Genomic DNA, 22,261 nt, shown 5'->3' on the forward strand with positions numbered 1-22,261 from the left:
AGATGGACTTTCCAATTGAACAATGATGCATCAAGTGTGGAAAATTTGACTTTTCTACTTGAGAAACCCATGAATGTTTTTTTGTTTTTTTTTTTTCCCCCCTTCCCTCGTAATTGAGCGAATGATGAAGGCCATTCTTCTCATCAACATGACAACACTACCCGCACAAATCTCACTTCACTCCCATCAGCAGGTAAACGCAAAGGCTTGAGTCCAATCAGTCTTCTCCTCGAAGCAATTACCATTTTTTTTTTCTTGCCAACAAAACAATTTAAGACACAAGCTGATCCGGTTGTCAGGCCCCTGAAGCCGCTTTTGTGTTCCCGACAAATTTGTGCATGGTGGTTCCGGGCCAGCGCCTCCATCTCCAGAAACAGAATATAAGTGATTAGACTGCCAGAGCTGTGGTTGTGACAGAGATAAAGTTTAGTCATGACAACAAATTTCAAGGTTATTATTACTATCTAATGCTGGCCAGTAGGCCTGGCAATGCCTTGGGATTCCTAGGAAAGGGATGGACTGAGCGGCCTAGGAGAGGGACGGATGGAGGACACAAACATGAATTGAAATCGGCTAAGTGAGGACGAGCTGGCAAAGCTTCCTCACACTAATGTTCGGATGAGAGAGTGAAGCTGCGGCAAAAAAAAAAAAAAATTCTTGATAAAGATATTCAGTGCCACCGCAGTTTCCTGCCAGATGTCGTGATTGCAGCGTTGTACCTTTGCAGGGAGATAATGACTGATAATCAAGTAGGAGTGAAAAATCTGAAAAAAAAAAAACTCGAAACAGCCACTTTTTAATCTTCCCTCTCGTTCGTGCGGCTGTTTCTGTAATTCGGCCAATTTCAATAACTTAAACCCCACACAGGGATCGAGACCCGAGACCTGATGCCGTACTGGAGTTCCCTTCCGGTGCTTGTTCGCCACGGGCTGCCTGGAGGTTTCACGGTCAATCCATACAACACACAGCGCTGGTGCAGAAGTTTTGCAAGAACATTGAAAGGGCGTAGATTTGGTCATTACCAACTATAAGCCCTTCCTTTATTGCGGGGCACAAAGAGCCATCCAGCAGCGCTACAATTGCTCTTACTGTACTCTGAGACGAACTCCCGGCCATTCAAGAAACACTGAAATAGTGCCATGACCTGATCCTGACTCCATTCAAAAATGCCCGGCAGTTAACAAAACTGAATTCTTTTGACGAGGGCCCCGGAGTTCAGTTTGTGAAATACAGCGTGTGAGTGTGCCGGACCTCATTAGGAAAATATTTATTGGAGGACAAGCGGAGAAGCGGGTCATTCTGTCACGGGCTTCTATACAATCAGACTCCCTTTGACAGTAGTGTCGCCACCTGCTAGCAACTGGAGAAAAGCAATATAGAAAATTGAACTTTTCATTATTCACACCACTATTTAATCCCTCAACTGGAGATGCAAACTAGTCCTGATTTATTCTAACCTTCAGGCAAAGCAGCGCTACACGCAGCTTGAGCACAGGGTCATAGCGGTAGCATCCGACTCACGAGAACGCGAATTTTCGGACTCTGATGACATTTGGCGACGCGGGATCTCCTTGGGCAAACATCTACGGAGGATCTACCGCCGCCACAAAGTGGACATAAACTGGGAATCATTTAAATGAAGCAGCTAAAGCTAATGGAAAAGAAGATACTTATAAAACCCATTCAAATTCAGCACAGATTAAATTGCCTGTGTCGATATTAGGAACGTTTTAAACCCATCATGAGGAATAATCTTACACATTCAGAACGTGTAAGATTGAATGGTTCTACTAAACAAATTTATTACATAAAAGAAAAAAAAAAAAAGGTCTTTCTGTATCACAGTGCAAAATACAGGGTTGGAGAGAACCAGGTTAAAGTTATCAAAAACATACCAAAAAAAAAAAAAAAAATCAATATCAATTTGTGGTCATCGGAAGGGAAATTCAATATTTTGTTAGAGCCATCTTTGCAAAGTTTGCTATATAACGAGTTTTTGCTCGTTTCAAAGTGATCAGTTTTAATTGAGGAAATTAAACTCGGGGAAAGGAACACCAAAGTCAAGGGGATTACTCCTCTGAGAAATATCTGCATTTCATCCCGGCGGGTCCAACGCCACTGGATTAATGACCGCTCCGCGCTGGCCAACCACCAATACGCTCACAGGGATAATGAATCCATTCCACAGGCATCAAGTACGTATCGGCGTCTCCAAGGGCAAATGACCCGCTGCAATGACTAATGCCGAACACGGGAGGGACGTCTTTCTTTTAAATAAAAAGAATTAATCTTTAAAATAACGAACCCTCGCGGTAGCGGCGATGATAACGCTGGTGTGCGACATCTTGTAAACCGGCAGAGTTTGCGAGACTAATAGATGGCGGTAACTTGTTGTTGCCGCGCGGCGATGCTACCGGAAGCCGTTAGACATTTGTTTGTGAATTATGCATCGCAACAATGCATCTGTAAAGACTCCGTAATTGGTCGGTCACCCAGTCTGCCGTTGAATTAGTGACGGGGTTATCTCCGACAATAATTGAACGGCCGCCAATCACAAAATACTGGATGCCGATTTATCCTTTGCGATGCCGGAGGCAGTGCAATTATTATGGGACGTCAACAGCCGCTGCTTTTATCAATCCCTGTATTTTCCAACACAATCTGAATAAATGTGTTTTTTGTGTATTTTTCTTATTTATAATGTTTCGTGAGCTCTCGATTATCAATATATTAAATTAGAGCAGAGAATCCTTTTACCGTATTTTAGCATGAGGTCCCAAGAGGCCCTTTACAGTTTATTGCAGGTGTAACTGAAGATGATAAAAATAAATGAAAAAAAAAAAAGGTTCTACACAAATGCACGTGAATGCAAGGTGTAAACGTGGGGGTGGACAATTATTTGGGCTGACGGCCACATTTTTTATTTCATTTTTATACACGGGCCAAAAAGGTTTAATGTAAATTGAATATTAAAGATGTAAATTTATTTAATAGTTAAATATTTACATTTTTCTGGCATTTTATTTCAACTTTAAAGTTGTGAATGATCACATAAACATACCAATATTATTTTGTATGAAATCTTCCACTCAAAATTAAACAAGGAAAAAATTTGGAGTTTCGAAATTCAATATTGATTGAAAATACTTATCAAAATATTCAAAGAAAATGATAAAAAAAAAAAAAAAAAAAGAAAAAAAATGGTTAAAAAACAAAAAAAATATCTGGCCCCCCGTTTTAATCTGAAACCAACGCATGCTATGGAAAATGTGCAAGTCCTTCCAAAAAAACTCTAATCGTTAATTCAGGCTAAACTTTGCTCGCCACAAGAGATTAACAGCAAACGAACCGTCTTATTCACGACCCGCATTCAAATCTGAGTATTTAACCCACGTCCAAAGCGCATTACAATATTGATAATATGTCAACTAAAACACCACGGCCTTAAAACTAATCAGACACACGATTCTCTCCATTCAGCAAATCCAGCAGAGCCGACTGAATGTACCAGTGATACTCAGATAACGCGTGAATAAGCAAACCGTGAATCGCTCCCTCTTCGGACGGCGCCGGATGTGACCGCGGCCATTTGTATGCAACAGTCACGCTTCTATTCAGCGTCGCCTGCAGTTCAGCCTTCCCTTTTCATATTGCAGCCTTGCAGCCCCACGACACGCGAATACGTGTTCTTACTTGTGCCGTCCGTCGCCTATTCAGCAACATTCTGAGACTGGGACACTTTCATTTCGCTCGCCGTGATCAGTGAATGCTCGCTGGGAATTGTCCATTGATGTTGTCACAAATGTATCTCCTCTAATGAATGCCGGCTTGTGTTCACTATTGTCGCAATGCCTCGGCTGTGCGAGGGCACCGACTCGCCGTTTAGGATTGTTCCATTGTTAACCTTTTGAGAAAGCTCCCCGGTGTCCGAAATCCAAATACAATAATCTCGTATTTGACTCCATTACCGGCTTTACATTAAATACAATCTGTCCGTTGCGGATGAAACCACTTCGGGTCCAGATTAATAGAACATAACGAAATGGCGTGAACGGAAAAGGTTCGCTGTTTTAGCAACCAACCCCTGCGGTTGTGATAATTTGACAACATTGATCTTTTATGCTTAACAAAAAAAAAATAAAGGAGTAATACGTTAAAATCACAAATCTCTACGGGCAAATTGTTAAACTGACAAAATAGCGTGGATCAACCTTGTTTCACGCGGTTTTGCACGAACTTTGTGCGTTGGCTTGTGTCTTCCACCATCCAAAGGATGCAAAACAGAAAATAATAAGAATGACAACTTGACTCCATTACCAGCTTTAGATTGGTTTACGCATCTAGTCTGTTCATTACCGATTAAACAATTTAACATCCAGATTAATAATACATAACGAAATGGCGTGAACAGAAAAGGTTTGCCGTTTCAGCAACCAACCAGCGCCATCATCTTCATCACTTTTTCGGTCATCTTTGCATGACGTAAATAACCGGTTATTTCCCTATAAACCCCTGCGGTTGTGATTATTTGACAACATTGATCTTTTATGAGGAATAAAAAAAAGGAAGTAACACGTTAAAGTCACGAATATCTACAAAAAAAGCGTGGATGAACCTTGTTTCACACGGTTTTGCACAAACTTTGTGCGTTGGCTTGTGTCTTCCACCATCCAAAGGATGCGAAACAGACAATAATAAGAATGACAACTTGACTCCATTACTAGCTTTAGATTGGGTTACATCTCTGGTCTGTCCATTAAGGATTAAACAATTTAACATCCAGATTAATAAAACATAAACGGCGTGAACGGAAAAGGTGCCGGATCATTCGCTGTTTTAGCAAACAACCACCGCCATCATCTTCATCGCTTTTCTGGTCATCTTTGCATGATGTAAATAACAGGTTATTTCCCTACAAACCCCTGCGCTTGTGATAATTTGACAACATTGATCTTTCATGAGGAATAAAAAAAAAAAAGGAACGCGTTAAAGTCACAAATATCTACAGGCAAATTTTTAAACTGACAAAAAAGCGTGGATGAACCTTGTTTCACGCGGTTTTGCAAAAACTGTGCGTTTGCTTGGATGCGAAACAGACAAAAAATAGAATGACAACTTGACTCCATTACCAGCTTTAGACTGGGTACCGATTAAACAAATTTAACATCCAGATTAATAAAACATAACGAAACGGTGTGAACGGGAAAGCGCCGATACGGTTCGCCGCTTTAGCAGAGAATTTCCGAGAGCATCTTTCGCCCTTTTTTTTCGCCGCCAACTGCCGGAGCCGCTTTGGCAAATTTGATATATTCCTGGAGTTTTAGGAGCATCGCTCGGCGTACCGAGAAGGGATGCGAAGGTGTCATGGGGCGGCGTGACTGATGTGATCCCCAGGAGGTGTAACAAGGTGATAAATTGTGCCTCTTTCTATCTCCACTGCAGACATAAGTTGTGTCAACAGTGAGTAATGTGAGGTCATTGGATTTGATGGCCGTACATTTTAGTCAGAACAACAACAGGCGACGGCGCCGACACCTGTTTTCAAACACCGTCCGATCGCGCGTGATGAAGGGGCCGCGGCGGCTTTACGTGATTTACAATTGGGACGTCGGCTAACGACGAGCGGCGGCGTAAATACGAAGCGGAGGAGGACGCGCGCGCCCATCATCAACAACTAATATGCTGAAGCTTCAATTTCACAACCAATTTGGCCCGCTGAAAATTGCAATCCATCATTTTCAGTCCCGGGGATCAATAGGCAGAAACGAGTGGTGATGTTGTCTACAGTCGGCTGTGGGCGTGTCATTATGATAAATGGCTCAATCAGCGGAGGCTTAGGAGGCGATATGTAATGAGTCACATGCAGGTCAGGAAAGTTGAGGGAGTTTTGGCCAGAACTTTATCTTTCGCTTCGATCATTTTGATGAATGCTAGGTCTCCAAGGGTAACCAGTGAGAGTTCCTATAATCAGTGAGGGGTGTGATTTTTTTTTTTTTTCCCCCTTCTGCAGTAGGCTGTTAAACTAAAACACGGGTGTAACTCTCTGATACACACAGAAGGAGCGTGTCGCGGTTTCATGATTAAAAATCTATTCGGAGCAAAGGGTGTGAAGTCCCCCCGAAGCTGTTTTTTTTCACGTCGCACCTCCAGCTCTCGGGACAAATCTGTCCTAAAAGAGCAGATGGAAATACGGCAGTTTTTTGTTGTGCGTTGTAAACACGCTGCATTAAAACTTCTATCCGGCCTTGTTTGCATTTTCTAAAATTCTCCAAATTGTTACAGAGCTGCAGTTCATTTTTTTTTTTTTTACTCTAAAGGTACTGAACTTTACCCGCGTTCTTTTTCGTAACTTTGGCCGAACAACAAAAGAACCAACCGACTTTACAAACCGTCAGAATCGTTTACAAAGAAATGAGGATTTCATTTTTCCACCTCATCCGGCTCGTCGTCATTTCAAAACTCGACCGTCCGACCGGAGAACTTTCCACCGGCCGAGACCAAAAGGAAGTTCAGACTTCCACCCGTTAAGACGATTCCTGAAAGAGGAATCGTCCGTAAACGCTGGATTTCGCGTGGCACCTATGAGTTCCCAGCTCGCTGGAACACAGAAGCATCGCTCTGACCCATCTTCACCTTTCGGTGAATCCGGGTTCTTCTGCCGGTCGCGCACAATCGCTCATCTACCCCATCAGATGATCGCGATGGATTTAAAGTGCTGTCATTCAGCAGCTACGCAACCTGGACAAGCCAAGATACAAGTCCTTCTGAGAAGTTTGGACTACTCTGGTTTGGACGACTGCAACTCCCTCCTTGCCGGTGCCCCGGCGGTGACCATCGGGCCTCTGGAGCTAATCGGAAAGAGGAAGCCCGCCTGGTGTTCAACCGTCCCAAATTCCCTCACACACACACACACACAACTCCCCTTATATCCCTTCACTGGTGACCCTGGTACTCGCCTACCAGACGGTAAATGGAACGGCCCCGTCTTATCTCCATGATACGCTCAAGCCACATGTCCCTACCCGTCCCCTCCGATCTGCCACCTCCGGGCGACCGTCCACCCCGTCGCTCAGAGCCCCCGGCCGCCGATCGAACCGGTCTCGGCTCCTCGGCGGTGGAACGAACTTCCAAAAAAGGGTCAGAACAGCGGGGTCGCTGCCCAATTGTTGCCGTGAGCTGAAAACATACCTCTTCACCAAGGACTACCCTACTAATCACACTTAGCCCACAACCCACCCACCAAAAAAGAAAAAAAAAAAATGGAGAAAGTATGTATGAATATTGGTTCTGATTTAGTTGACCGGTCACTTCAGGTGCTTCGGATCTTTGGTGACTAAATTGCACTTCTTGTGAGTCGCTTTGGATAAAAGCGTCTCCCAAATGATTGTGATGTAATGTAACGTCAGAGCCCAAACCGTCTGGTGTAAACAACAGGAGAGCAGGCTTACCTTACGCATCGCTCTTCTCGCAGGCCTTTCCTTTCGACGACACCGTCGCTGTTGTTTCCTCCCGGTTCAATGTCCATTTGCCCACTGGACTGGGAAACTCCGACGCCTCCTCCTCCTCACAGTAACACATTCCAGTTTCTTTTGATTTAAGAAATCGCGGCGGAACTCGAGTTTCTCGAAACACCAGCTCGACAGAAGCCGAATATCAGAAGTGTTTGTTTCTGAAAATAGTTAATCTGCAAACATTTGGGCCGGTGGATCCGGAGAGCAAGGAGCTGCGACCAAGCAGCCAGATCGGCACACCTGAAGCGACAGGTGGGAGTGATTATCAACTCATCAAGGGAACCGACGTGTTTCAATTCAGCGCCGCCTTTCTATATTCCGACAGCCCTCATTCTACCACCCCGGGTTAAATGTCACATCGTGCGTCGCGTCTTTGTGAGAGGATCGCATTAAAATGCACAGCCCTTGAATATATGACTTCTGTGTTGCACTTTTCCTCCTTACCTCTGGTGATCTGAACTTTTTTTTTTCTAACATGCACCATCCCCACATTCTGGAGTGTGAAAGAAGATAAACAACCAACCATCATCTTCATCACGGTTAATGCTTCCCACTGACTTGAGATCTTTTCTTGTCATCATTGCATTTTGCGAATATCAGGTTATTTCCTCATAACCCCCCCGTGGATATTATAATTTGGCAAGAACATTGAATTCTCATGAGGAATTAAAAATAAAGAAGTAACATGTTAAAGTCACAAATATCCACAGGCAAGTTGTCAAACGGACGACAAAAGCGCAGAAACACACAGCTATGAAATTCTACACATTCTCCACGGTTACGCATACACTTTGTGTGTTTGCCTGTGTCTTCCACCAACCGAAGGGGTTTTTGGATGTATAACAAAAAACAATAACAAATATGACAACTAGATTATTGACTGCAGAGTGAGCGGGTTATTCTGCGTGTTTTGTTTCTAACGCCCTTTAAATATCATCAGTCTGGGTCGTTTCGCCTTTTACTTCCCAAAGTGAAGGGCAAAACATTTCACCATCATACGTCTGAATTTCCAGACAATTGATCGCACCTGAATATAAGCCACAACGGCTAAAGATAAATCAATATATGTGTGCACCAATAGGCTGATTGTAATACAATAATATAATATAAACTTTATTGCTCCTCATGGGGAAATCCCTTCGTCACAGCAGCATAACAGTTATGACAAAAAAAAAAAAAAATAAAAAATAAATAAATAGAAAGGCAGGAAATAAATAGAAAGACAGATTGCAAGTCGGTGAGTTAGATTCCTGTTTATAACTTTTATGGAGAAAATTTCTAGGTTTCTTTGTAGATGATTCGGTTCTGTTGGCTCCATCGGGCCATGATTCCCGTCCAGAATGAGGATCGTCGCCTCAAAATCCGAGACCTCGGCGCTCGACCGGAAACGGGTCGGGGAGGAGGTTCTGCCCCGAGTGCAGGAGTTCAAGAATCCCGGGGTCTTGTTCAGGAGTGAGGGAAGGACGGAGCGGGAGGATCGCTGCGGCGTCGATGCGGACTCTTGTTATCGTAAGGAAGGAGCTGAGCCGAAAGGTGAAGCCCTCAATTTACCGGTCGATCTACGTTCCCGCCCTCACCTATAATCACGAGCTGCGGGTGAGTTTCCTCCGCAGGGTGGTCGGACTCTCTCTTAGAGATATCGGAAGAAATCGGTGATCCGGGAGGAGCTCGGAGTACAGTCGCCACTCGGGCATCTGGTCAGGATGCCTCCTGGGGGAGGTATTTCGGGCATGTCCATCTGGTAGGTGACCGTGGGGGAAACCCAAGACACGCTGCAGAGGCTCTGTCTCCAAACGCCTCGGGGTCCCCCAGAGGACCTGGACCAGGTGGTGGGGGAGAAGGAGGTCCGGGCCTCGCTGCTCCGGCTGCTGCCCCCGCGACCTGACTCAGGATAAGCGGGAGAATATGGATGGATAGATGGATTTTTACCCGGACATTTTTATTACATTTTTAATTAAATAATTCTTGGTAACATCCACAAGTAAATACTAGACTTTTTTTTTTTTTTTTTCCAAACAATGTGTGTAACACAGGTGATGAAAGATATCAATAAATGATAAATTATTATTGTTAAAATTAAATATCAAGGAAAAGCCCATCCATTTTCTATCCCCGCTTTGTCCTACTCCAGCTGATCATTGTTTAAGCTGCATGTTCAAAGCATGTGAGAAAAGTAGCTGCTTATAGTCCGAAAATGACGGTAGCCCATTTTAAAAAGTAATCGTTTATTTATTCGGCGCGTGCACGGCTTATCCTGCAGTCAGGGTGGCGGGGACGTCACTGGGGCAGAAGTGCAGAGGAACAGACAACCTTCACTTACTTTTTGCTGTAAGGCGGAAGCACTTTTCATAATAACAAATTAGAATTATAAAATAAAATTGGTATCTATTATTAGAAAATTTTGTGTTTTTATATCTTGGCTTGATCCAGAGTGGGAAAGATTTCCCAGAATTCTACTGAATGATATGCAAGTCTGGCCCAGCCACCAGTTTGCAGGCTGGATATAAAAAAAAAAGAATTAAAAAAGATAAATAAATAAAAAAAATAAAAAAAAATACAGTAACGTTGGTGAAATATCAACCACAGCGGATGTTTATTAAAATCAAATTGCTCCCTTGCAGTGGAAGCCCTTGGGGAAAGGGGTCGTATGCAGGTGCAGGTGTGCGCCTTTTTTTTTTTTTTTTTTTTTTTGCGTGGCCTTTTTTATTTTAATTATGTTTGCAAGCTTAGCACGATCAAGCCAGTTAATTCTAAATGAAAAACGAGGGTCGGGTTCCCCGCCAAAGCACTTCTATTTTAATCAAATGCTGCAAAAAATACAAACCAGTCAGCAGGTATTGGAGCTAATTACAGCTAATCAGCTAGCTACGACAAAGGGATCGTCAAGCATCTTCATAATCGCAGATTACAAGCGCTTTATATTCCCCCTTATCTGTCAGCGGTTCGTTGTTTGCCGGGTTCCGGGTGTCCCGGGTTTACAATAAATCAGAGTGTATCAAACACAAAATAAATAAACTGTCGTGCACAACGTCCTGAGGGAAACCGCGAGCCACGCCTGCTCCTGAAGTTAAGGAGAAGCTCAGTTTTATAGGCATCACCTTCGTGAGCCATCTGCAGCGGCATCTCTGCAAAGCTTGAGTTAATAACCACAAAACGCTGTTGACTTTACATAATTTCTGTGTAATTATTTTAGAGGACCATCTAAATAGGGGGGAATGGGATTTTCCATACCCCCGTTGTTTATCTTATTAATGCTAATGCCATTCTCGGGTGTATTCAAACAAAAACAGAAAGCTAATCGGTTGAATTTGGGTTTCTGTTCCCAATTTGACATGTAGCACAGCCTAGCTAGAGGGTAGCAACATTAAAAAGGGATTCTGGCAGTTTATGTAAAAAAAAAAAAGGTTTTATTTCAAATCATATCAGAAGGATTAGGTATAATAATAGCCAGGAGCGTGATGAATTCTGGATCTCTGTGAGATCTTACCACTGGGCTGCAGGATTACACAGCGGGGAGTTCACACACTCATCGCGTCTTTTATCGCAGCCATGCCAGCATTTTTTTTTTTTTTTTTGCCGAGACCTTTGCAACTGATTTTATTCATATTTCCTGGTGCGAAATATAATCCATTCCAAAATTGACAGTTGAATAATTCGGTTGCACACACACACATACACACACACTTTATTAATATTCAATGTCTTGAGTTTTAAGACTTTATAAATGCCTTATTTTCATGCTTTCCTTGGGTCCCCCATCACACATTCATGTTCAAATGCAACACACATCCAGCTCATATATTGCATGTGCTCACACCTTTCTATCTTATACATTTAAACATCCTTATGGACAAAACCGATTTATAGTCTCGTACGTGACGTGACACCGCAAACAGACATATTTTATAAAACCAAAAGACGGAACCAGATGGAAGTTACCCCAGGAGAAGCCTTGGAGGACGGGTGATTTGATTTTTTCTGCAAGCTTCTCCCGGTGAATAATCTCTTCAGTTCCTCAGGACCGATCGTTACCTGGCAGCTGCATCCTGTAGCATCCCCTATATCCATTTATGTCACCATCGGCGCCGCTTTATTAGTTTCACATTTAATCGCGGGGTGTATCGGCTGGCAAGACATTGAGGCGACATACTTTTTACTTTTCTCTTAAATAAGAATATGACACGTGTTTTTTTTTTTTTTTTTTTTTCCCGCCCATCACCTACCTCGCCTACATAACGATACCGCTGTCGGCAGGGGGAGAGGATCGTGCCAAAGAGGACACGGGAGGAGCGGGATGTCTTAATTATATGACGTTTCTGAAATAATTAAGATTTTACTGGGGCGATAAACAACCGGGTTGCTGGATAAGCCCACAAAAAGGTACTCTTGAGTTTTGATTGGCAATTCTTCACTGTGGCAATCCCCTACTTCTCATTAAGTTATGCAACATGATATAGTGCACATATAACCGCGAGCCTGTAAACACAAGTAACCACATGCTGAGCCGTCTATTGCCCACAATAATGTATATCCTCATTAAAACACACACATCAGGCTTGTACAATCATCCCGGCTCCAAAAGAACCAAATACGTACCGCTTCCTTTGTGGCCTTCGTGTTGAGTTTCATTTGTCACATCGGAGATCGCAATTGACAACCGGGCCGCGTAAGGTGACTATTTACGACGTGATATTGTGAGGTGGGTGTAGTTTTTTGAATTCAGGCTATCCGACGACGTCTTTTACTTGCCAACCGACGGCTCTTCTTTTAAAACGCCTGTTTCATGCAATTACGACGCGGCTCTTGGTCATTGTGTTCAGGGACTTGAGGACTAAAACGAGTTCTAGCTTGGTCAACCATTACTTAACTTGATCTTTCTGTGAGACAGCAAGTTGTTTACCAAGAAACAGAGAGTTCCCCAGGACCCCAAACCTGCAACTTTTGGGATTCATGACTCAGACCCGGCCACAAAGCCTGTCATGCAAACAAAAAAAAAAAGCACCCCATGAAAAAATAAAATGGGATAAATAATTTAGGAATGAAAAGATGCCCAATTTTAGGTTGCTTCGGACAGTTAAGAACGACGGGTAAGATACAAACGTTCCTGATCGTTTCTGAAACCAGTAAACTGTGTTTATTCTATATACTGCGTGAAATATTCACAATTTCATATTATGGTCACCACATTTGGGGTTAAAAGGTACGAGTTTCTGTTCCTATTGGAAACGGTCAGGCTCACCAAACTTGAACTTTTCCTTTTTCGCAGAATCACACGCGGTTTCCTGTTACGCCTCAAGCGACGAGAACAATTATTTTCGGTCTTTCGAGGAGCTCGGCGAAACGGACGAGGGTCTACGAGAAAGAGACAGCAACCCCGGCGCCGCTGTGCTCTGAAACCCGATGGCCCAATTTCCGATAAAGCTAGCCGCCGACCGTCGGCTCTTTACTGAAGTAATAGAAAGAACTGTGTTTTAGCAACTCTCTGCACACTTAATAAATAATAACCTGTTTGAACCGTTCCAGGCAGCTTTTAGGACCTGCCATTCTGTCGTGGCTCTCACACGGTTAAAGTCCGACTGAAGGAATACAAAATGTGTTCTCCGTTAATAATACATCAGTATTTACAGATATGTTAACTTTTTAGACGTTGAGATTTTTTTTATTCATGGTTTTCTTTTTGACCCGTACGGTTCTAATAACTGAAATGTCTTGCTTCTCAGCGCCCCGCACACCAGCATCAGAAGAATTTAAATGGTCGATAAGGTAGCGACAGGAATTTTAACTAATAACCGAAAATGCGGCGCGGGTCTAAATATATTATTTTTGATCAGGCATTAAGATAAAGATAATTGCAGGCTTATCTCCAATTCGGAGAACCTCAAGATGCAACCTGAGGTTGCACTGAGTCAGAGATAGAATAGCTGTTGTTTACTCTTGCTAGATACAACCATTATAATAAAAAAAAGGTCTCAAATTCCTATTTGCAATTGTTGCGCTCACAACTTTTGCGAGGACATCATTACTGCACCCCGAGTCGGATTCTGCCGCGGAGGAATGCTTTAAACTCAGCGCGAAGAAGAAGCAGCGACGTGTTGTTCCTCTGTCGAAAAATGAGGGAGCGCGCATCCAAAGCGCACGTATACCACAGAGCCGGGAAAGGCGGCGCAAAACTTAAAAGGTATTAGCTAGCTCGAGAGACTCTGCCAACAGGATACCTATGGAATAACATTTCTGCTTTTTCTCTTCGCCGTTTTTTCAAGGCTGAATGCACGTCTACGACGACACCCGAGGCTCGGATCCGGATCTTTTCACCTGTGTTCTGAAAAATATTGTACATTTCTCGGAGTCAAAATTCTATGGATTTTATAGCGCAGATGGATTCAACTCGACATACGTCTCAGCTGGATCTCTGTTAATACTAACATTAAACAGTTTGCATTACTTTGGTCACGCTTTCACTGGAGTTGATGCCTTCGGGCCAAACGAAATGTTTGTCTGTTCTCCAAATATCCATGCTAAAACATGCGCTGTCATTTGACTCAATCTTTAAAAAAAAAAAAAAAAAAAAAAAAAAAGCAACATCAATATATTGAGTGTAACATTTTTTCTTTGTTTCTTTTTTTTTTTTTTGAGCACTAATACCTTCACCCCAGGTCTTTTTGTTACTCTTTGCACATTTCGCGTTCACAAGTAAAAAAAACTCCTCATTCTGTTTGTGGAGTTTTGGATAATAGCCACGGCTAATTCCCGCTGGAATATTGTTTTCATTTGAATTTTGGCATTCTTTCCCCGGCATTTATTTTAGGACAGCTTAATTTGCAGATGCAAATGAGCGCTGTGAAACTTTGTCAACCCCTCTGAACTCCAAATGTACCGGGTCAGTTTTGTCAGCTTTCGGTACACGTTGGAAAACGAAGATAGAGTTTTAACAAGCACAAAGTGGGTTACAGTCGGAGTGACAGGCAAATTAATTCCGAGGCATGAAAACACAATATCATTTAGAAACTTCAAAGTGCCTGAAAATGAGTTGCGCTCCTTTCTGTTAAGGTGCCCTTGAGCAAGGCAGGTAGGGAGCAGCTGCTCCGTCAAAAGATGTGACATAAATTGCGGTGCCGCTAAATAGCTCGCGGGTACAGAGTCTGCACGGAGGTGCACGAGGGCAACGCCGGGGAAAGAGCGTGCAAAAACCTTCCCTGGATGAAACGAGGGGAACTGTATATATTTCCATAACTTTATTCCCTTTGTGGGCTTCTAATAGCTGAATCCTTGCTACATTCCACATGTTGTGCTGCAACGTGCACGGGATTCACGAGATCCACGCCGCTCGGTTTGTTCGGTGTCATTGTACGAGTGAACGCGGGCTTGTAAGTACGGTGCATTTTGTAATAAACGTCCAAAATGTAATCACTTTTTCATTTCATTTCGTAATAAAGCCGCATTTCGTAATAAACTGCCCCAACGTATTTTGCAATAAATTTTGCCGCATTATGTGATAAGTTATTACATATTGAGAAGAGTATTACAAAATGCACTTGCAACTTTTTTAGTCTCTAGGAAATGTAATAACATGGTGCATAATGTAATAACAATTCTAAAGCATAGTTTATTTGTTAATTGTATTTTATTTTACTTTAAAGTATTTGTAAAAGCTAGGCCTAGTATTAGTATCACTGTATTAGCCTAGTAGCAGTACTTAGCAATTACCATCAGTACACTATTCAAAGGTTGCATTAACAAAGAATATTCTATAAATTCCATGTTATTACATTTCCTAGAGAATAAAACAGTTGCAAGTGCATTTTTTAATAATCTTCTCAAAATGTAATAACTTATTACATGATGCGGCAAAATTTATAACAAAATGCGTTGGGGCAGTTTATTACAAAATGCGGCTTTATTACAAAATGAAATGAAAAAGTTATTACATTTTGGACGTTTATTACAAAATGCAATGTTATTACAAAATGCGGCTCAACAGGGCTTGATGACGACTAGAAATCTCTGTTTACGCGTGCGAACGTTTTCAAAAAGCGTGCATCGATTCGACGGTACGGAATAATTTCAACTCTCCCGTGAAATTCCAGTGATACCTGCAAATATAAAAACATCGCTGCTGCCATTCAGCGCAGCCCACACACACACTAAAACGAGCTGCGAGTGTATTGTTGAAATTCATAATCGGACTCCGCGTTTTGACTTTGCATTAATTAAACTGCCTTTAATACAAAAAATTAAAGAGTCTATTCAGTCTGTACAGACACAATTATAACGCGCACACATGCATACACGAGTTTACAACAGTGGACTCGGTAATTCGTCTGAAACTCCCTTTCTCCTGACGGCTGCCATCTTTAGACGACAGCTATAGACATTTTCTGTCACGCAGGACTCCTGCCAAATATATACATCCCTGAATCGGATGCAGAAATATCAACACATCGCCCTCTCGCCGTTACACTGATTCACCCCCGGCGGTACAGTCGAGGGATTCAGACGCATCCGTCAATTCCTCACAAATGGTTTGTTCAAGTGGCTCTGCGTAGGTTGACCTATAGCGAATAATAATAAACTGCAATGCCTATCATAAATGCTCTCCTTTCACCGTATCGCACATCTTGGCATTGGGATGCAATGAAAGAGGCCCTATAAAATCCTCCAAAAATAATCTGTGTCAAGTATCTGGTTGTATAAACACAGCAGTAGAGGAGGAAAGACCAGTGGGGGAAAAAAATGTACATTATTCGAGGCTCTTTGTTCCTGCATCTGTATCGATATGGGTCGGAAAAGTGAGATATGTAAAACTACGTCGATAACTCCCAGAAAGCAGAAAGACAAATGTTGCTTTGACTTGCAGTCACTGCTTCAGCAAGAAGGATATATCGATGCATTTTCGGGCGGACGGCGTATTTTTACACCTCCACCATCCTGTTACCATATTTTTCAGAAATCTCGGAAATTATTTTCAGAAAGGCTGGATTATTTGGAACCGCAAATGACGATGACGATGACGTAAGCGACGTACCGGTAGAAAAGTCTACCTTCGGAGTTGGCGGAGTTGTTCAGAAGTGACACCAAAGAAGAAGATTTCATTGGATTTAGTGATTAAGAGTGACACCGATTGTTTGGTTGTAGCATTTGCTATATACTATAGCTATTTGAATGACTCTTACCGTGATATGTTACGTTAACATAGCCTACCAGGCAGTTATCAGTTCGTAGTTTACGCGTCATATAAGCTATACAAGGCTATACGTTTTCAGCCTGTTGTTCTCTATTTTATTTTAAATTGCCTTTCAAGATGAAATGTCTATTCTTGGTGTTGGATTTTATCAAATAAATTTCCCCCAAAAAATGCGACTTATACTCCAGTCCCACTTGTATACGTTTTTTTTTCGTTCTTTATTATGCATTTTTGGCTGGTGCGACTTATCATCCGGAGCGACGTATAGTCCGAAAAATACGGTACTTGCTTAAATGAAAAAGTCCGCTAAAAGTTTGCTTCAAGCACCTCGTGTGTCCTATCTTTCTTTTGTCCTGCTGGACATTACTGGAGCACTCCGGTGCAAATACCCCATATATTGGTTCTCACACTCCAGGTCTACTCGGAATGAGCCTCGTAAATAAAAAAATGAAAATAAAAAAAGACGCTATCGTTTGCAAGAAGACGATCTCGGCTGTTCTCTTCACAGCTCCTTGGCAGGAAAAAGTCCACCACCAAATGCAACGCCGACAGACGGCGTCTGATCCGGCCGCGCTCAAAGTTCCCACGGGCGAACTCATTACCCGCCATCATCGCCGGGAAACAAGTACCCCTGATTCGGCGATTTGGGTCCCATCCCGCCGTTCCGGAGAAGCGGCGCGCACGTTAGCGGGACGCGACCCGCCTGAACGCAAAGCCGCTGTGATTAATGTAATCAATTACACTTGTGTTCAACCTGGGCTGACATGTCAAAATGGCTCCTGCTGAAAAGACCCTATAATCATATTTCCCTCCCTTTTGCATTCATTATTTCCAGTATTAACACACACACACACACACACACACTTAATTAATGTATTTGATTAAAGAACATGAAGCCAAGACAGGATGAGGCCGCAGCTGCTGCTGTTTTTGAGGCCCCAGTGGATAATCCTCTCTTTCCTACAGTGCATTCAAATATTATTTACACGTTACATATTTCCACTGCAAGCCACCCGTTAACATTTTGATAACAAGTCTGCTCTTCTGCATTTATGTCGTTAAAAAGGGAACAAAGAGTGAAGCATCGGACAATTCTATAGACAGTTAGAAACGGGAGAAGCCCAGCTGCGCACCGGCGTTGAATTTGGCGGTCGCGACAGCGGCTGATGCTCGCCGTCCTTGCCGTGAGGCGGAAAACCAGCACACCGCCATTGAGCACATGAGCGGACAAGTCACTTTGACATGAATTACCGATGACAGCTGATGATACTATATTGTGTTATTTTCTTTAAGCAAAACTCTGAAATCAATATCTACTTCATCTGGAAATAAGTACGTGACTTCCACCGAAAAAGAAGATAAAATAAAAAAAAATATATGTGATGCGTTCATGCCACAGGTTGGGGGCGGATTCGCCACCTGAGCTCCGAAATAGAATTCGTCAATTCTCAACACCCTGGAGGAGTATTTTAAGATAATTCTCTTATGACACAGACACATTTCTGCCACGGCTATTTATGTTATCCACAAGTAGGTCTAGTTTGCTTAGAACGTAGAAATATATGTACTTTGTGAATGAAACAAGCGGAATATCCAAAGCGCGCTCAAATTAATAAATCACCGGGACATCTATATCAATGACAGGACATCCGAAAACCGACTTTTCCACGAAAAAAGGTCGCGGAGGAAAGGTAGCGCCTCGCCGTGAGAAGCCATTTCCAGAGTTTCCTCCTGAAAGGAGTCCGTGCGAAAGCCAGGCTGTAAGTCCTGCCGAGACCACTGGATGGACACAGCGCTCCCGGTCTGATCCTGCACGCCGTCAGCCTTTCGCTGCAGGAAGGTCACTGATTTTCAACAGAGGGTTTGGAACCCGCGGGTACGAGAAGCGAGACGCTCCGGTCCTTTTGAGATGCGGCGTCGGCTGTTTTTAATTACAGAGGCTTCACTCAAAAGCATAAGAGCAAAAGATTTTACTCAACTGATCTGTGACGCGCAAAACCGCTGCGATTCATTGAAGGTGCCGCCGGAAAAAATGTTATAATCAGAGGAAAATGAAAAATAATTTTGAATATTCAGATTTAATTGTACCAGAAATGGCAAAATAGACCTAAATTGCTTTTGTGTGGATATGGTTTACGACTCATTTAAGATAAGACTTTCTTGATCCCCAGAGGGGAAATTTGTTTGTCACAATAATATTATCAATAAATATGAATATAAATAGAAGAGACAATTAAAAGATAATGACAAGGATAACAGATAACAGAATGACAACGGGGATAAAAATAAACAGGATGAGAGTGATTTACAGTGATTTATGGATAGAATTTGGACCAAATTAAGTACAAAAATATTTGTGAATCGCCAATGTTTGTCTTACATCTTCACGACTTCTTGAGAAACAAAAAAAAAATGAATCGATTATGATTCTGATCAGTGTGTCATATGACCAGAGTGTAGGGAGATATGGGAGTACTCCTAATACTATTTTTAGGAAAAATGGGTTTAATGATGGAGTCACGTGACCTTTGTTTATTTGCGGTCCAACTCTCCGACACACTTGTGGAAAATAGTTTCGTGTTTATTCGCGTTTATTTTCCTGAGGATTTTAACTGGCAGCGCCGTACACGCCGGTGATGGTCGCCGGCTCCGGGAGGAGTTGTTATGAAGTGTGCATCTGTTGTGCGTTTTCTTTCATGACTGAGATGTGAGAACCAAATTTGCCACAGAGAGAGACGTTGTGCAAAACAGATGAAACGGTGTGTTAGTTCTCCTGCCATGTTTCAACTCTGACCTTAGACCGACTCGGCTTTGTGTTGCTTAATTCAACCATCTGAAGACCCGATGACGCCTCCCTCCTCCTCCCCAAAAGGTTTTCATCGGCCTGACATTTTACTGCAAATTTCAAAGCGAATGTAAATTCACAAAAGGTGACAAAAATGCTCTGAACAAAGTTTTACCTTTTGAAGGGACGGCAACCCAACGACGTCCCAAAAGGCATTTTGCAGAAAAATATTCATTTTCTTTCAATTGCATACTTTTTTTTACCATTTATAAAAAAAAATAAAATAAATAAAAAATACATATATATATATATATATATATATATAATAAATTATGATAAAATTGTGATAAAAATGATAAAATTGCAATTTTTTTTACCATTAAAAAAAAATGATGATAAATTATGGTAAAAGGCATTTTGCAGAAAAATATTCTTTTTCTTTTAATTGAATACTTTTTTACCATTTAAAAAAAATAATAAAAAATGATAATAAATTATGATAAAAGGCATTTTGCAGAAAAATATTCTTTTTCTTTTAATTGAATACTTTTTTTACCATTTATAAAAAAAATAATAATAAAATATATATATGATAATAAATTATGTTAAAATTGTGATAAAATTATGATAAATTGCATACTTTTTTTACCATTTAAAAAAATGATAATAAATTATGATAAAAGGCATTTTGCAGAAAAAATATTCATTTTCTTTCAATTGCATACTTTTTTTACCATTTAAAAAAAAAAAAAAATCATGATAATATTAGAGTACTAATTGTGTAGAAAATTCAAATATCAAGCATCTCCCGCTGCTAGGAGAATTATCATTTGCTCCTTTAAAATGACACATCCTGCCATAGATGTGATGCAAATGCTCCGCCTTGGAGAACAGCGCAACTTCCAAACAACTGCCTTCCGTCCAACCAAACAAAGCAGAGCGAGTCTTATCTTCCAATGTGAGTCCAGTCCCAGTTCAAAAGAAACAGGACCTGTTGGTCAGACTAGAAAATCTCTGTCCGAAGAAAAGTAAGGAAAGCAGACGCCCTACGCCAAATTGTTTTTTTCTTTTTTTTTTTTTTTTCATCCTGTCAAGACTCCCTCACATAATCTCCCCTTTGAATAATCCCCGAGAGGTGGGAAAACACGTCTCTCACCTCAGGTGCTCGACGTGCGCACACACACACACACACACACACACACACACATTTTCATTTTATTTAATGTAATGCCTGGGCAGCATCTCCTGTGACATCACCGCAAGGCTGTTTTTTGCTCCGCATGACCAACTCCATCTCTTTTTCAAGAAAAAGCACTTCTGCACTCAGGTAATAAACCCACACAGCGCCACAGTCCATTGATCAACCCATCCCGGTTGGTCACACATGCTCTTTCATCACAAACCGTCAGTAATACGGCCATCTGCATCTATTCCAAGGATTAGCTGATCGATATTTCTCTCTAATGGCAGATAATAAAAATAGATTTTTACATAAATGTCTCGCAGAGACTGATTATGTTGCTGATCCTGAGCTTTACCAAAACAAAACAACAAAAATCCCCGAGTTCCCTCTGAAATTTTAACAGACTGGAACCGGGGATTGATTTACTTACTTCAGCAGGAAAATTCTTTAAAAGCCGAACGGAGATCGGCGAGTTACGACGAGAGAACTTTTTCTCGCGCTCGAAAGAAAGAAATCCAGCCCAGGGAAAGAGAAAGAGAGAGAGAGAGACAGAGAGGGAGAGAGAGGGAGCGTCGGCACAGCTTCTCCGCTGAAACTTAAAATGAAGCTATCATTCCAGGCCATCCTGGCAAGCCGCGTCGAAAGATCCGTCGGTGGACGCGGCTCAAAATTGCGGCAATCTGTGTTGACACGAGCTGAACGCGCTCGAAAACGTGCAGAGGAAACGAGAAGAAGTCTTACCTGGGAATGCCAGCACAGCAAACACCCAGGGCAGGAGGATGAAACACAGTGAATTGTACATGTTTCCCTGCTCCTGGTCTGTTTGTTTGTTTTAGAGATGCTCTTCTATCTTCAGGGAGCCGTCCTCTTTGCTCTTTTTATCCTCTTCTGTCTGCTTTTGTTTTTTTTTTTTTGTTGTTTTTTTTTTTTCTCCTCTTCCTGATTGTCAGTCAGGATTTTTTTTTTTTTTTTTTTTTATCCCCACTTGCACTGAAGAATCTGGTGCGAATTGTAGTAGCTCGAAAGATCCGCACTTGTCCGAACACACACACATACACACACGCGCGCACAAACACACACGGAGTCTGGCTCCTCTCACAGAATTCGATCTCCCTCTCTTTCTTCCATGTACTACAGCGCACAGTGGGACCCGGACTCAGCGAGGCTGGTGGGAGGAGGAGGGGAAGGGCAGCCTCCGCTCTGCCCGGATTGGTCCGAGCCGCTGCCTGTCTTCCCGTGAACAGTCCCGGTTGCTTTATATTATTTAAGTATCTATCCGTGCATTTATCGTCAGTGCATCCCAACCTCCTTTCTCTGTCCTCTGACTAGATTGTGTTCTGGAAAAAAAATAAATAAAAATGAACGGGTCGTCGCGCAATCAATGTTTCCGATTGATTGAACTGACTAGGGGGGGAAACATCTGGAGGAAAAAAAAAATTAAATAAGATTATCTGGAGATGCCGACCGAAAGCGGCAGGCGGGATCGGTCGGTACCTCCGGAGGACCCGGTTCTCAGATGAAAGAGCGCCCATGTGGGTTTTTGGCAGCCCTCAGTCACTCTCCATTCGCTGCACACACGGCGTGTCGGGGTAATGGTGTAT

The 22,261-nt window shown here is 42.2% G+C and overlaps 1 protein-coding gene across 1 annotated transcript in view; it reads right to left on the bottom strand.

The window, feature by feature from the left end:
• The window catches only part of opcml (opioid binding protein/cell adhesion molecule-like), a 445,832-nt gene extending 423,736 nt beyond the window's left edge, over nucleotides 1-22,096 (bottom strand). The window contains exon 1 of the mRNA XM_086160104.1: nucleotides 21,402-22,096. Coding sequence (XP_086016230.1) covers nucleotides 21,402-21,462 — 61 coding nt within the window. The 5' untranslated portion in view covers nucleotides 21,463-22,096. The remainder of the gene's footprint in view (nucleotides 1-21,401) is intronic.
• Nucleotides 22,097-22,261: the final 165 nt, after the last annotated feature.

Source organism: Fistularia commersonii, chromosome 15 (genome assembly GCF_037954325.1).
Source record: "Fistularia commersonii isolate RoL2024-O1a breed Wild chromosome 15, RoL_Fcom_v1.0, whole genome shotgun sequence".
NCBI lineage: Eukaryota > Metazoa > Chordata > Actinopteri > Syngnathiformes > Fistulariidae > Fistularia > Fistularia commersonii.